General features: G+C 55.1%; 1 protein-coding gene across 7 annotated transcripts in view; it reads right to left on the reverse strand.

Moving 5' to 3' along the window:
- Positions 1 to 15,541, reverse strand: part of TMCO4 (transmembrane and coiled-coil domains 4) — a 94,063-nt gene that overhangs the window by 27,158 nt on the left and 51,364 nt on the right. For 4 of the 7 annotated variants that reach the window (XM_023258226.2, XM_023258225.2, XM_023258224.2 and 1 more), the window contains one exon: positions 14,008 to 14,092. In XM_023258226.2, coding sequence (XP_023113994.2) covers positions 14,008 to 14,092 — 85 coding nt within the window. Of the gene's footprint in view, positions 1 to 2,974; positions 3,255 to 3,814; positions 4,919 to 5,406; positions 6,476 to 14,007; positions 14,093 to 15,541 lie in introns of those variants that run through there. The other 3 variants (XM_023258228.2, XM_023258229.2, XM_023258230.2) reach the window with 3 other exon arrangements.

Raw genomic sequence — 15,541 nt, forward strand, 5'->3', positions numbered from 1 at the left:
TTCCCACCTGGCACACAGTAGGTACTCAATGCGCCTCGGCTCCCTCCCCGGCTCCCCATCTTGGAAAGATCCTTTCTTGTTTTCGAGATGAAACTGTTCTCTATCAAACTTCAGCAGAAGAATGTGGCCGGCCGAACCAAAAACCGTGTTTTCCACTGCTCTGTAAGCCGGTGATCCAGGCTCAACAACAGTCCCTGAAGCCTCAGTCTCCGGCAAGTGCCAGATGACAAACGGAAATGCAGCTGGGGATGTGTCGCCTGATTAACAGTCTCCCAAGTACCCAGCTGCTCGGGAAAGCTCAAGAGATCATGATCTCCAGACCGAGTTTCCGAAGAAGCCCCTGCTCCAACCCTCCCCATCACCAGGAGGCACCTTGGGCAGATTATTCCCAACCACGACATTGCCCTCATGGTTCCGGTTTGTAACTTCCAGTCGTGATCTTCCTAGCGAGGCAAAGGTAGAGACGTTTGAGGCTCTGAACCTGTGCGCCCAGCTCCCCAAAGGCGAGGATAAGCTGCTCTCAGACCGAGGAAGTGAGGGTGAAACAGAGGGTCTCGTTACCTGTGCAGCTGGCATCTCCACGTCCCCCCACGGAAGTGAGAAACAGGCGGTTGTGGCCTTATTCACAGCTCAGTTACCGCAACTGGGTCATCACAGGAGAACTTGTAACAGTAACAGCGACAAAAGTCGTGGTTACCGAATGCCAACTACTGGCCAGCCATTCTGCTAAGTGCTTTATGTATTTCACCCCCCTTAATTTAGTCCTACTAGACCCGTTTCACAGGCGAGGGGACTGAGGCACAGGGACTAAGTGCACACGCCTCTTTGCTGAGCTAGTATTCAGATCGAGGCCTGGCGGCAGGGTCTGAGCCTCCTCCGGCACCGGGCCCTGCTCCCCTGCATCCGAACTTCTGGATCGGCTCAGGCCCCTATTCACAGGTGCCGGGTTTTGTGCTCCCAATGTTTTACATTGAACCCTGAGTTGCTGTGTTTGAGGCTGTATTTGCTGAGAAGTCCTGCAAGTCCTTTGAGGAAGGAGATGTGGATTTGCATAAATTAATAAATGGATGTCTGAGAAAATGAGTCGACAAAAGATGGAAGAAATAAAGAATAATGGAGAACCCTCGAGAGACCTGAAAGGTCAGAGTTCACACGGGGACATGCTGTGTTGGGGGGGGGGCAGGGACAGGGGCCTCAAATCTCAGACCCTGTCATTAAATCGCCAAGTATGGGGGACACACTGACCCCACAGGTAGGAACGTTTTAATCTTCTGCCGCAAAGCGGGCCTGGCCGTTTTCTAAAAGACAGCAGTTTGAGGATACTGGCTAAGCAGCCTTGATGATCACGGACGTCTTAGATACAGGGGAAAACACCAAGAGTTTCCATTACAGAGTGCTGTGAACCGAGACGGTCAATTAATATGTAAATCAGCGGGACTTGGGGTGTTTTCTTCCTTGGATGGAATCCACCTCCCCCCCCCACCCCAGGAGTGCTCCCTCACTGCACATTGTCTGGATTCTTCCATTGTTATTAAGCAGGACTCATACACAGGACCTATTTATACAAAATTCTGAGTGAGGGGAGGCCTGGGGTGGTAGGGGAAGGAAACTGGGAATGGCCACTAGAGGGCCGATCTGTCCATGAGATTGGGATGGTCATCAGGGCTGATCATGGCCAGGAAAAGGAACATTCCCAGAGACCGTCCCCTCCCCATCCCTGTGCTCACCATAGAAATTCTGGCAGAGAATCTGTTTTCCCAGGAGATTGGGCAGCGAGCAGGGACAGCTGCTCCATCTGCTTGAGGGTGACAATTATTGGTGAGCCTAATGAATCAGCATTCAGTTCCCAGCGCTGTCTCTTGTGAGTTGGCTTAATGGGACTCTGATCAGCTCTGGGTGCAAAACGGACACAATCATGTTTCTGAAAAGCCTAGGAACAGACCTGGGGATGTGCTGGCCGCCCAGGTGCTGCTGCAGCGCTCGGGGCTCCGTCGTGGTGCCAGCGGCCACTCTGGATGACATCTGAGCACAAGCAGCCTGAACAGATGCCCTGGGGCAGAGCCCGATGTCCCGCCGCCCACAAGCCACGGATGCGCAGATGAAGTCGACCCATTCCTAAGTTCCTAACCACTCCTGGGCAGAGTAGTAAGCTTCCTGTCACCAGAAGCAAGTAAGCAGAGGCTGGTAGGCACCTCTGACGGATGATGCCAAGGAGATCCCGTTTGTGTAGAGGTCTGAACCAGGCGATTCCAAATAATCCCTCAGAACCTGCGTGTACGAGTCTGTACTTTCTGGTGTTCATGGGATGGAAGAATGAAGGCCTTGCTGACCGACCCCAAGAGGACGCTGTGAGATGCCCGTGGATCGTCGAACTATGATGGCCTGGAGTGTTAAGTGCCCCTTACAATCTTTTAATGTACCATAGCCAGTTAGCAAGCATTTACTATGTTCCAGGCTCGTGCTAGGTGCCTCCTATGTGCTGTTTTCTCGATACATCACCATGAGGTGGGTAGCATTAGCTCTTACTCACAAGGAAGGCTTGAAGGATTTATGTACTCTGCACAGGGCCACAGAGTTGGTAGTGGAGGCAAAATCTGAACCCAGGGCTTTCTGACCCTGAGCCCCTGATCTTAACCCTGTGGTGTGGAGAACAGTGGCCTGCTGGGTAGCTGTTAGCAGACCCTTTTAGGGCTTTTGATAGAGCTACCCCTCCTCATTCCCCACACAGGTAGGAGGAGGAAAGCAGGTCTACAAATGGCTAGACCAGGCGGTAGGAAAGCCAGGCTGGGGAGACGGGTTGGTTTCTGGAGGCCCCGGAAAGGTAAGAGGACTCATCTCGTAGGGGCTGGTGGCCAGTCTGTGGGAGGAGCTGGGGCTCTGCCCCGGGGGTTGACGGTGGAGCAGGGAGGCCGGGCCCCAAGCGAGAGCAAGCCCTCCGATCCTTGCCTTCTTCACACAACCATGACAACCCAGGTTCTGTGTGTGAATAAATGCATTTTAGCAGGTGGCAACCACCAAAGTTAAGGGTGTCTGCATCCCCAGGAGGATGCAAATGCCTTTCCAAGGGAGCCAGGGGCCTAATCTGCAGCCAAGCCTGGCAGGAGGACCCCATTCGTTTGGACGAAGGCAGCAAACAATCCCACGTTCTGCTGAATCATTCCTCCCCTGGGAGCTGCCATCCGAAGACGTTACTGTCCTAGCGCGAGGGCAGAAGCAGCGTGTGTTACAGCCTTGGAAAAATCCACGTGGATAAACTAATAGAAAGAGGGAGAAAGGAGTTCTTACTTCCTAAGGGCCCACCGTGTGCCAAGCACCGTGTGGTCACATCTGCTATAGCAAAAGGCCAGCAGTGGGGTAGAGTTGAGCCCCGGGGCTGCCACATGCACATGACTGTACCCCTTCCCTGCACCGAGTCCCGTGCCAGGTGCTGGTGACACAGGAGAGGAGGACATGACACAGTCCCTGCCTTCAACCTCTTCACAGGCAAAACACAGCACTAACAGCTTAGTGCCACTCATACGTGAAAGGAGAGAGAACATGCCAAGTGCTTTTAGCATCGTAAGTGTTCAATAAATAGGAGCCATTAGGGGTGCCTGGGTGGCTCAGTCAGTTAAGCTTCTGACTTCGGCTCAGGTCAGGATGTCACGGCTCGTGAGTTTGAGCCCCGCGTTGGGCTCTGTGCTGACAGCTCAGAGCTTGGGGCCTGCTTCCGATTCTATGTCACCCCCCCTCTCTGCCCCTCCCCCACTCACGCTCTCTCTCTGAAAAATAAACATTAAAAAAAAGATTAAAGATAAATAAATAAATAAATAAATAAATAGTAGTTATTAAATCCCAGCACCAGCCCGAGGGGCCTTGGTACCCTGCTCCAAGGTGGGTGACTAGCCTCAGGGCACCCAGAGAGTAACAAGCAGAGCCTGGATTTGAACTCCGGCTTCCAGACTCCAGGTCCAGTGCTCCTTCTTTCTGTCATCCGCCTTGGCTGCCACGACCCCTTGCGTCTTGGAGATACAGGGAAGGTGAATGAGTGGAGCCAGCTTACAGATGGAGCGTGGATGGGGGAGCCAGGCCGAGCGGATGCACGCACCCCAGGACCCAGAGCGCGGCACGCCCGGCAGGCTTCCGTGTACAGACTGAATACGCCGACAGGTGGGCTGGCTCATCTCAGATGTCTCGCCGACTACCTGCCCGGAGCCACGGGGCAGAGATAATATGGAATGCCTCTAATTAATTCCCCTCAAATCCTTTTGGAACGAAGAGGAGAATAAATGCATAAATAAACTGAAACAGAACTGATTTTCTTGGTTCATGAGGCCATTTCCTGGCTCAGCCTGCTACCATGAGTCAATCTGAATTGAGCTCGCTCTCCAACTACTTAAGTTTTGAAAGCTTTTGATGCAAATGCAGAGAAAAATGAACAGTCTATCATGATCTGGGGCCCAGAGGCTCTCAGTGAGTGCTTGAATGGTGGTTCTTCTTGGCAACGGGCACCGCTATAGTCCCCCTGCCACCTGCTGGGGCCAGAAATACCCTTGGTCTGGACGGTCAGCCACTCCCAAAGCACATCCATCCCGTGGGCTGGCAGATGGACCGCCGGAAGTGGACGGTTCGTCTCTGGGAATTCTGGCTACGTTCATTTCCTGCCCAAAGGCACAAACACTTGTTGGCAGGTGCCCATTGTCTCAGTTTTGAGCGGGCAGGATCGGTGCATGGGGGTGTGGGGGTGCTGGCCGATCGTGCCTGCTGGGCACGTGCCGGCTGGAAGCGGCGCGGTGGGGAGGCTGGCCCAGGTCTTGGGGGCTGTCGTCGCGTTCTGTAGGCTGCACTCACAGCAAACTTCCCGGCTACCGTCGTGTGCCTCATCAACGAATTGGCTACTGACACCTCCTATGTGCCAAGTCCTGGGTCAGAGGTGAACCTGAAAGACAGGTCCTCCCTGAGGCTGACCGCCCTCTAGTCCGGGAGAAAGAACAGTAAGCAGCTGCACAGCACAGTGTAGTGTGTGCAGGGACAGCCGGCTGGGGAAAGGGGGAGGGAAGAGGCAGCAGAGAGGCGGTCCCCCAAACAGAATGGCTCGCACTTAGGACTTGGGTGCTGGGCATGAATCTGAGCTCTGCCGCCTCCCGGCTCTGCCTCTGGGCAAATCCCTTCGGCTCTCTGGGTCTCAGCCTCCTTCTCCCAATTCTGTAAAACGGGACGAGGAATATTGCCTCGTGAGGAAGCTGTGAGGATCAGTTAATAAAACTGTGCCATTAGGCTGAAGCACGGACGTCCCACCCTGTTGTGGCCCAAACCCCAAAGACAAGCAAACGCCTGCTTTATCCTCTGAGAGAAAGCAGAAACAGGAGGGCCCCCTTGTCACGTCTAGTTCCCCAAATGAACGAGCACCTCCCGCAAGCTGCTGACTCCATGAGAATAGCTCTCTTTGCAGCATCTGGAACACGGATGGCGGAAGACCCTGACACCCCGTGTGGCTTCCATAATCTCATGAGAACATGGCAGTTTTCCCACCGTGTGATAAACATGGGGTAACCCTGGGACTCAGGAGTGTGAGTGTGTGTGTGTGTGTGTGTGTGTGTGTGTGTGTGTAATTTGACAAGCCTGGCCTTCTGAAGTCTGGCTAGTTTACACCTTTTTGCAAGAAACACCTTTTCCTTCCTCACTGCCTCCGAGTCTGAGACTTCTCCCTCCACGAGGAGTACGGGGGAGGGGATCTCTGAGCCACATCTTGAAGGATGTGTCTGAGCTGGCGCCATGCCTGGGGCTGGGGGAAGGTGGAGGGCCTTCTGGGCAGCAAGAACGGCTGTAAAACACAGGATGCTCTGACCCACACAGACAGAAGCCGCCCTGAACTTGCAGTTGTCTTTCCCGGGCACGGGGGAGCTCTGAGGGAAGGGCAGCTGATGGGAATCCAAGGCCTTGCAACCAAAAAACCCTACTGGATGCACCTGGAAACGTGGCTTTGCCTCACACTGAGCCTTCCCGCAAAATGGAGAGAATCATCCTGATCTCAGGTTGCTGTCAGGGTTAGCGACCAAAATCATGAATATGAGCACGGGTCGGCCACTGTGGATGCAAGTTCCAGCAGCACCATTAGCAGCCCTGTCACCGTGGCCCAGTCGCTTCACCTCTGTAAGGCTTGGTCTCCTCATCTGTACAATGGGGTTAATTAGAACCTCACAGGATTATCGCTGAGGATTAAATACGGTACGTACAATATGTAGCTGTGGTGGGCACAGAGTAAGTGCCCATGTCTGTTAGCTAGCGAGGCGAGGATGAAGAGAAGATGATGACTGGAGTGAGTCAAACAGGGAGCAGCCATCAGCACACCCCGGCGCAATCTGGGTCTGTCTATTTCTGTCTGAAGACGACGAGCTTCCTTGGCCACACGACGTGTTCAAAACGCTCATCCAGAAGACAAGGGATTCCCAAGGGGGGAGTCAGTCCTTCCCGCTGAATACGCCGCCAGGCTGCTCTGAGAATCCGAATGACAGATGGAGAAAGCTGCATGGGCAGAGCATGGTCCAGCCCCCACGCACCGCTGCGAACTCCAAGCCACCTGCCTAGAGCCCCGGGAGGAGCAGAGCAGCCCTGGAAGTCTCGCTAAGCATCCGACTGCGTCCCGGGGGGCTGTGTTTCCTTCCATGTTCTAAGCCAACTCCTTACGGGAGATGGTGGTCTCCCCGTGAGGGCGGGACACTCAGGTTAAGGATGTCAGCCCCCACCAGGCTACTCTGTGCCAGGTGCCTTTCAGGTGACTGACACACTTCATCGGCAACCTCTGTGGCCATTCTGCAAGGCCCCACCTCCTGTCTCAGATGGCAGGTTCTTTCAACAGACTGGACTCTTTGCTCCGTGGGCGGGAAGGGGCTGTACTGGCTTCCTCACTGCCACCTCCCCCAAAGCCCAGCACAGTGCCTGGCACACAGCAGGTGCTTAATGCGCGTGGACAGGTGGAGCAAATTTCTTTTCTTTTTTTTTTTCTTTATTTTTGTTTTTGGAGCGAACTGAATTTAGAGTAGTTCTGTTTAGCAGGTCTGAGGTGAGCTACTGCTTTGAGTGACTATATCCAACCAGAAGGGGCCCTAGATACTAATGTAAATAAAAGTTCTGGAGTCAGAGAAAGGTTTCAAGACCTTGGTTCTAGGGCAAGATACTTAGGGTTCCTTTTACGGAACCACGAGGCCCCCATCGAGAATATACAGGAATGACAACATCGGCCTGGGTCTCTGAGCGACGACGAGGATCGGAGCCCCTGCCCGCCCACAGTGGACAGAGAGCAGGGGTGAGAAGGGAACCTTTGTTGTGTTTCGCCTCTAAGATTTGGGGAATGTTTGTCACTGTGGCATAACCTAACCTATCCTGACTGATACAGTGTGAAGGCTTATAACTCTACACTTGAAGTTCAATTCGCTTAAACAGCATGCACTCTCTGTGGGCTTCATCCCAGGTGCAGGCAGTACAGAGGTTAGTCAGACGCAGTCCCTGCCCTCGATGGGCTTGTAGCCTAGGCACCTCTTTGAAAGGATGCTGAGCCTAAGACAAGGGCAGGTGCGGCTGGGAGGGGCACCTTGTGAACACTGGCATGTCCCCCAAGCAGTAACCCCCTGCTGTTTGCAACATCGCCCAAGAGAGGAGATAACGCTGTGAAAATGGTTAATTCTACAAGCAGCTTTTCTTGGGGGCGAGGGAAGGGAGAATGAGTGGCAGCTAGGAGGCAGTGGGGAGGAGGAGGCTGGCAGAAGTGACTCTGGGATCTATTGCTACATTTCATTACTGGGCACCAAGGGACTGCAGAAAACAATTAGTGGATTCGGACGCGTTACAGCAGTTCCTTTTTTACATCCCCTAACTCAGATAATGACAGCTTTCCTGCAATTAGGAGAGGGTCTCCTTCGTGCACAGATTAACTGGGTGTTAAGCAGGGCTGCGTGAAACCAGACAGCTGAGCTGGAATGAACTAGATGTGAGGCCTCAGCTCCAGGAAAAGGGTGACTAACTCATTCACAATCACAGCCAGCTGCGGACTCGAAGATGCCCCCCCCCCCACCCCCCGCCCTCCGTCAGTAACACAAGGCCGGATTTGGAAGGGGCCATGGAGGAAGCCGGGAGAAGGTGGGTGCAGGGGCGAGGTCACGGTTTCTCCACCGGGTCCATTTTCCAGGCACCACGTGCGTGGGGTGCCCTGATACAAAGTGCCAGCTCCCTTTCATAAAGCTTAAGACAGTCCCTCGCATAACAGAAATGCTCAGTGAGTGTCACGGGGTGCATACATGCTGGCCTTTAGGCATACTCTCGCGCTTAATCCCCGCAAGCACCTCTGTCCTTTTCTGCCGTGTTTCGCACGAGCCAGGGCAGCTGAGAGAGGTTGCTAGGTGGCTTGCAGCGTGGTGGGTCTGGGGTTCCAACCAGACGGCCTGACTGCGGAGCGCGTACGCGTGCAGCCCCTAGGCCCGTGCAGCTTCTCAGCTGCACCCCCCCCCCCCCCCCCCCGCCATCTCATGACCACCCACCACAGCTCCTGCTGTGCCAGGCCTGGGGGAACCGGCGGGGACCGGATGGCGGGTTGTGGAGCCCTGGAAGGCCAGAGGCTTGCTGGGATGCTGCTAAGTGAGCAGGTGCAGGAGGAATTTGAGGGCCTGAGTGGAGGGCGGACGCATAACCATGCACGCGTGCGAGCGTACTTTTGCGGGCGCGTGTGTGTCCATGTTTTCGTGTGTTTTACTTTCTGGTGTGGGTTAAAGAACTGTGGCCTGCAAGGCGCTGCTGGAGTCCCAGCCCTGGGCCCCCCTCCCCCCCACCCCCACCCAAGGGCTGCTGGCGGTGGGGGGCGTCACGCTCTCGGGATTCAGGACCTTTCAGCTCCCTTTTGCAGGTTGGTGTGTTTTGTGTTCAACTTCCCATTTGTGGGAGCCATCAGGAGTTCCCTCACCCTCCAGAAAGAGAAAGGGAAACGGGTGGGGTGGGGGTGGGGGTGGGGTGGTGTAAATGGCTCGGAGGCCTAGCTTTGGCAAGCGCCCCTTTATGTGGAGTCACTGAGAAGGCCAAGGGGGTGCAGTGGGTTAAACTGAGTGTGGCCTGCACACCCCTGGCACAGGAGCCAGCCGGGCTTAGGTTGGGAATCAGCCAAGACTAACCAAGGGACGGACCTGCCGGAGTGTTCGGGACCGGGGTCAAGGCGGAGGATTCCCAGATCTCTCTCACCTCCCGTCCAGACACAGGATGGGACAGGACGTTAGCAACCTGAGGGGGAAACTATCAGAACTACCAAGAATGAAGACTTGTTCATGGGGCACCTGGGTGGCTCAGTTAAGCATCTGACTCTTGGTTTCAGCTCAGGTCGTGATCTCACGGTTCGTGAGTTCAAGCCCTGTGTCAGGTTCTGGGCTGACGGCACGGAGCCTGCTTGGGATTCTCGGTTTCTCTCTCTGCCTCTCCCTCACTCACGCTGTCTCTGTCTCTCTCAAAAAAAAAAAAAAAAAAGAAAGAAAGAAAAAAGAATGAAGGCTTGTTCAGAGTCTTCTGGCCATGAGTTCTCCCTTCTGAGCAGAGGTGAGATCAGACCAGGTGCACTGTGGACCGACGGGTTTCTGTTCCAGTTCCTCCCGAACTCTCGTTACTCAGAGGGCTTCCCATCCTAGTGGCTCCCGCTTTTTTTTTTATTATTATTATTATTTTATTTTATTAGTTTTATTTTTGAGAGGCAGAGAGAGACAGAGTGCCTGTGGGGGAGGGTCAGAGAGAGAGGGAGACACAGAATCTGAAACAAGCTCCAGGCCCCGAGCCGTCAGCACAGAGCCTGACACGGGGCTCGAACTCACGGACCGCGAGATCACGACCTGAGCTGAAGTGGGACGCTCAACCGACTGAGCCACCCAGGCGACCCTCGCTTCTTCTTTTAAAATGCAGAGGTTTTCTAAAGAGAATGTGGACGACTCTTTGCTGCCAGCATAAAAAGGCCTCCCTTTTTCCTGCAGAAATCTGTGAGCGTCCACAGTCGGCCCTGGCAGTGCAGAGTTGAGCGCGACACGGTTCATCCCCGCAAGGCGGGGGAGGCCGGCATGCAGACCCCCGCCCCTGACCCATGGTGGGGCTCATTCCTTCACTTGGTCCACCTGTCACGTGTCCCTTTACGTGCCAGACGTAGGCTGGCCACAGGCTCGGGACGCAGTGATGAGGAAGACGAGGAAGCGGCATGCCCTGCCCCCACCTGCACTATGGTTCCTGGCCAGGGGGCCGGCTTCCACCACAGGGGGTGACTGACCCCCGCCGTGTAGGGCCCCGGCACGTATGCTTTGGGGAAAGAATTGCCCAGGGAGTTGTGCTATGCGCTCCTAGCTCACAGTGACTGTTGGACCGGCAGGACAGAGGAGTCGACAGGCCGTTGTTAACGGTGATGCCAGTGCTGGGAAAGATGCTCGGCTAAGAACGGAATGGTGGCCTGGAGAGGTGGTCTGGCTTTGGGGTCGAGGTCACGCAACCCGTGGCTGGACCGCCTGCTCTGCCATGAGCTGGCTGTGTGGTTCGGGCACGTTACCTGAGGTCCATATTTCAGTTTGTTCATCTGCCAAATGGGTACCATAACAGCATCGACCTGACGGGGCTGCTATGGAGGATCACGTGAGATAAGAGACAGGAAGAGCGTCGAAACCGCGGCCGGCAGACGGAAACACGGAGCGTGTTAGAGGAGCGCACTATGCGCAGTCACTACGAGTGCTGTTATTACCGATCGAGAAGCTTTCACCCTTGCCCCTCGAGACACAGCCCGGAGAACACCACGTAAGGACGTCAGGTGAGCCTACGGAAGGATGCGCAGTCCGCCAGGAGGGACTGAGGCATGCCGGGTGACCGCCAGCACCCGCGGCCAGTCAGTGGGGGAGGTCGGCCTGGACTTTCCAAGCCTTCCAGCTGGGCCTGCAGCTGCACGAGTGAGCCCAGGTGCAAAGAGGAGAGGAACTTCCTGGTCGACCCACAGAAGTGTGAGAATTATCCAGTTATTGCTGTGTTAAGCCACTACATTTAGAGAGGTTGTTTGCAACAATAAACAGCGGACACAATGTTAGCAAACACGGCACGAAAAGAGATCCTAAATGTGCACATGTGGCTGGCCTTGGATCCGGAACTCTAGCGATCTACCATAAGGAGGAACACGCCCTGGGTGGCTGCTCCCCTTCAGCCTCAACGGGACAAATGCACATGGAGCGGATGTGGGCCCAGCCTGCAGCCTGGGGCCAAGCCTGTCCAACCCGCAGCCAGAAACAGAGCCTGTTCTAGAGCAGCCGAACCACAGCCAACCCACAGATCCTGAGCAGGAAAACATTTGGTGTCGTTGCCCTCGGAGTTTAGGGGGTGGCTTGTTATGCAGCATCGCTACAGCAAAAGCTGACTGCTACGCCCATCCTGCCTCTCTATGACCCACACGTTTGTAACGAAGGTCCTGTGTCCTGCATGAGAAATGCCATCCCCCCAATTTTCGTGAGAGATTCTGTCATTTGCACAACGCTGCAGGAATACAGAATATGGCATTATGCAGGAGTCGACGGTGTTGCTGTATGCCAACGAAGCCCTTTACTGCAAGAGGTGAAGAGCTGAGGATGGGGAGACATAGAAGGTCTCCAGGGGGTTCTTCCTAGCAGGCCAGAAGGTCCCAGGTAGATTATTATATTTTTAAATGCTTATTTATTTATTTTGAGAGAGGGAGAAAGTGGGGGAGAGGAGCAGAGAGAGAGGGAGAGAGAATATTTAAAAAAATTTTTTTTTAATTATTTTTATGTTTATTTAGTTTTTGAGAGAGACAGAGCACGAGTGGTGGAGGGGCAGAGAGAGGGGGAGACACAGAATTGGAAGTGGGAGCCAGGCTCTGAGCTGTCAGCACAGAGCCCGACGCGGGGCTCGAACTCACGGACCGGGAGACATTGGCCTAAGCCGAAGTTGGACGCTCAACCGACTGAGCCACCCGGACGCCCCAGGGGAGAGAATCTTAAGCAGGCTCCATGCTCAGTGCAGAGCCCGATGCGGGGCTCAATCCACACCCATGAGATCATGACCTGAGCTGTGATCAAGAGTCAGATGTTTAACTGACTGAGCCCCCCAGGTGGATTATTTGTACCAGGTAGAGCAGGAAAGGCAGGTAAGGGATGTCTTTTTGACTCATTCTGCTCTGGTGATGCCTGGGTAGGGGAAGAATTTATACAGAAAGGAAAAGTACAATGTTCTCCACTGTGTAAGTGGAAACTCACTTTCACCGGAGCCCCAGATTCAGCCCTGCTTCCTCCGTGGTTTTTGCCTGACCCCAGCCTGGATTTTCTGAATGCAGCTCCGAGCTGGCTCCCCAGGCCCTTCTGCATGGTGGCCCCAGGTTACCCAAAGCTCCTGGAAATAGGACAGAGCTACCTCCTCATTGCTTAGTGATGCAGACAACACTGGGTGATGGGGGGGCGGGGGCTGCTGAAAGCTACAGGGGAGTGGGGGTGGGGGGGGTCCTCCAAAATGACAGAGAAGACACGAGGCTCATCTGCAGGCCTGACACACAGGGGCTTGGCCCTTCCACGGTAAATGCCAAGGACGGCACATCCACCTTGCCCGTGTAACCGGGAAAATAGCTCTGGTCCTCAGTCCGAGGTGGGGGACCATTTTAGCAAAAGAGAAGAAGCAGGAATGAGTCATGCCCCTCAGCTCCAGGGTCTCTCCCAGGCCCTCCGGGGCTGCCAGCACTTCAAATAACCCGGGTCAGCCAGACACGTCCGGCTCCCTCAGGTCCGGCCAGCGGCGGGCATTCCCGCCCCTCCCTGCTTGCTGGCAACCGGCCAGCAATCCGTTCACACACACGGGCCAGCCGGGGAGCGGCCAGGGGCCTCCTTCGGGGCTGGCCTCAGGCCGGCAGCAGCTCTGAAGATCAGAAGCTGCAAAGCGACATACCTCGAGCTGAATCTGGTCAACCGTGGGTTTTGCCATTTGCAGAAATACCGCACGATACGCGGGGCACCTCAGAACAAGCACGCGGCTGAGCAGGAGAACTCCACGTTCGAAGTCGGGGAGCTGACGCCCAGAGAGGCATTCGAGGCGGCCCCCAGTGAGACCGCTGGGCGGAACTCTGGCCCTCCCTGCCAGCCACCCTCTGCTCTCACGCCAAGGAGTCACCGTCTCAGTGCCTCCTCCTGCTCCAGGGTCCTACTGCTGCTGTGTTCCCCCAGGAAACATTAAGTCTGGGCCCCGCAGACCGTGGACCACTCCGAGCGCCCCGGGCTCTGCACCCGACTCCCCCAGCCGTCCCCTATGGGCACGACACACACCCAAAGGTGTCTGTGGAGGCTAGCTCCCAAAGATACATCCACCTGGCACCTGTGAATGACAACGTCTTTGGAAAAGGCGTCTTCAGATGTAATCGAATTATGCAAACGTAATTAAGTTCAGGATCCTGAGATGAGATCATGCTGGCTTTGGGGGGGGGGACCCTAAATCCAATGAGACTGTCCAGAGAAGAGAAGAGAAGAGAAGAGAAGAGAAGAGAAGAGAAGAGAAGGGAAGAGAAGAGAAGAGAAGGGAAGAGAAGATAGGAAGGAGAAGATGTAAGGATTCAGGCAGAGAAGGCAGGGACGCATCTACAAGCCAGGAAGGGCCAAGGGCTGCCAGCCACACCAGAGGCCGGAAGCGACAAAGAAGGATCATCCCCTAGAACCTCCGAGGGAATGTGGCCCTGCCGATGCCTCGATTTCAGACTTCTCGTCCGGCTCCCTTCGCTGCCACTCAAGAACGCACATGAGAATGCCAGGGCAATGCCATTATCGTAGGACTGTCTCGCATCCACTCGAATTTGCGTACAGAGAAAAAACAAACCATTTTCCAAACGACTTCGCCGTTTTGTCTATTGTCAAACTATCTTTAACTTTTAACGACTATCACCAAGAACTGGGAACACATTCACAAGGCTCGTGACCCCTGGCCCAGAACCTCCTGCCTGGGGGATGAGCTGGGGAAGGGTTTTCATCCGTGACAAGCCAGACTCACCTTTCTCCTGAGCCATCTCTTGCAGACAGAAGTAGATGACTCTGGCTCCCAGGCTGAAGCCAATCAAGGTGACAGGTCGCCGGCCCTGTGGGGAGACAGGACACAGGTGTCTGGGGGATGCACAGCCAGTTCCGGCAAAGCATCAGCCCTGACAAGGACGGCCCCCTGCACACCCCTCGGTGCCCACCTCACGCTGAATGAATCACGCATGTGCTATTCCTGTCCTGGAGCTCTGATGTCTTAATTAATTAACTAATCTAATTTGAGAGAGCGTGGGGGAGAGGGGCCGAGGGAGAGAAGGAATCTCAGTGCGGAGCCTGATGCAGGGCTTGATCCCCTGACCCTGAGATCATGACCTGGGCCGAAATCAAGAGTTGGATGCTCAACCGAATGAACCACCCAGGCACCCCCAAAGCTCTGATGTCTTAATCAGGACGGGCAGGGCCTTCATTCATGCAGGAGTACACCTGCTGTGGAACTGCAGGCAGCCTCTGGCTGGGTTAATTCCCTTTCATCTCCAGCCATCATCCGGCCACTGTCTCTTCTCCCCCAGGGGACAGGACTCAACTATCAGGTGGCAAATGACTGCAGGATAGCGGGGCCCTTCTGGAGCCAGGAAGAGGAGGTGGAAGGTACCCCCAGGGGTGATGACGGGTAAAGAGGCAGAGACAGGTGAGGGATAATTGTTCTGTTTCTAGATAGAAAGGTGGGACATGAAATCAGGCAGTAAGTTCGACATGAAGGGGAATCTTCTGACTAAAGAACTCGCGGAAAAGGCAACTCGTAAGAAGAAGAAAGTTCCCTGAGGTGTCTGGGTGCAAGTTCTCCATGGAAGGAGGAGGAAGGAGCAGAGGAGCTTCAAAAGGTCCGGTCGGGTCCTGCCAGTCTATTCCTTTTCCTTGTTTTTGTGCCAAAATGTATATCCCTCCTCTCCCCACCCCCGCCCCCCTTTACGACAACAGGAAACCCTTGATCAAATAGTATCCCCGTCCTGCGGGAACTTTGTGGCAACGGCTGCTGGCCATCCCCCGACACCCACTCTCCCTGGGTCCCTGGGAACAAACTCCTGAGTTTTGCTGGCACACAGCTCCTCGACCAGGGACGAAGTTTCTCCGACTCCCCTGCAGCGAGGGATGGCCAAGGGAGGAGAGGGGAAGCAACTGTGTGTCTACGCCTTTCCCTTCACTTGCCTGCCCCCAACTGTCTGCAATGTCCGTCTCGAACTGAAGGAGAGACTGAACGCTGAGGACGTGTGGCCATGACGTTGAAAGCCGCCCACGTGAGGCAGAGTGATAGCCCCCGGGAGACGGTCCCATCCTAACCCGTGGGCCCTGCGAATGCCACCTTATATGACAAAGGGGGAGGCAGGAGGGTCCGAGTCAGACAGGTGACCTGCTGGCAGAAGCAAGGGACAGAGGGAAAGATCTGAAGATGCCACACTGCTGGCTCTGAAGACGGAGGAAGGGGGCTCCCGGCCAAAGACAGCAGGTGGCCTCTGGCAGCCGGGGGAGGCAGGGAAGTGGATGCTCCCTGG

The sequence above is a fragment of the Felis catus genome, chromosome C1, assembly GCF_018350175.1.
Source record: "Felis catus isolate Fca126 chromosome C1, F.catus_Fca126_mat1.0, whole genome shotgun sequence".
Lineage (NCBI taxonomy): Eukaryota > Metazoa > Chordata > Mammalia > Carnivora > Felidae > Felis > Felis catus.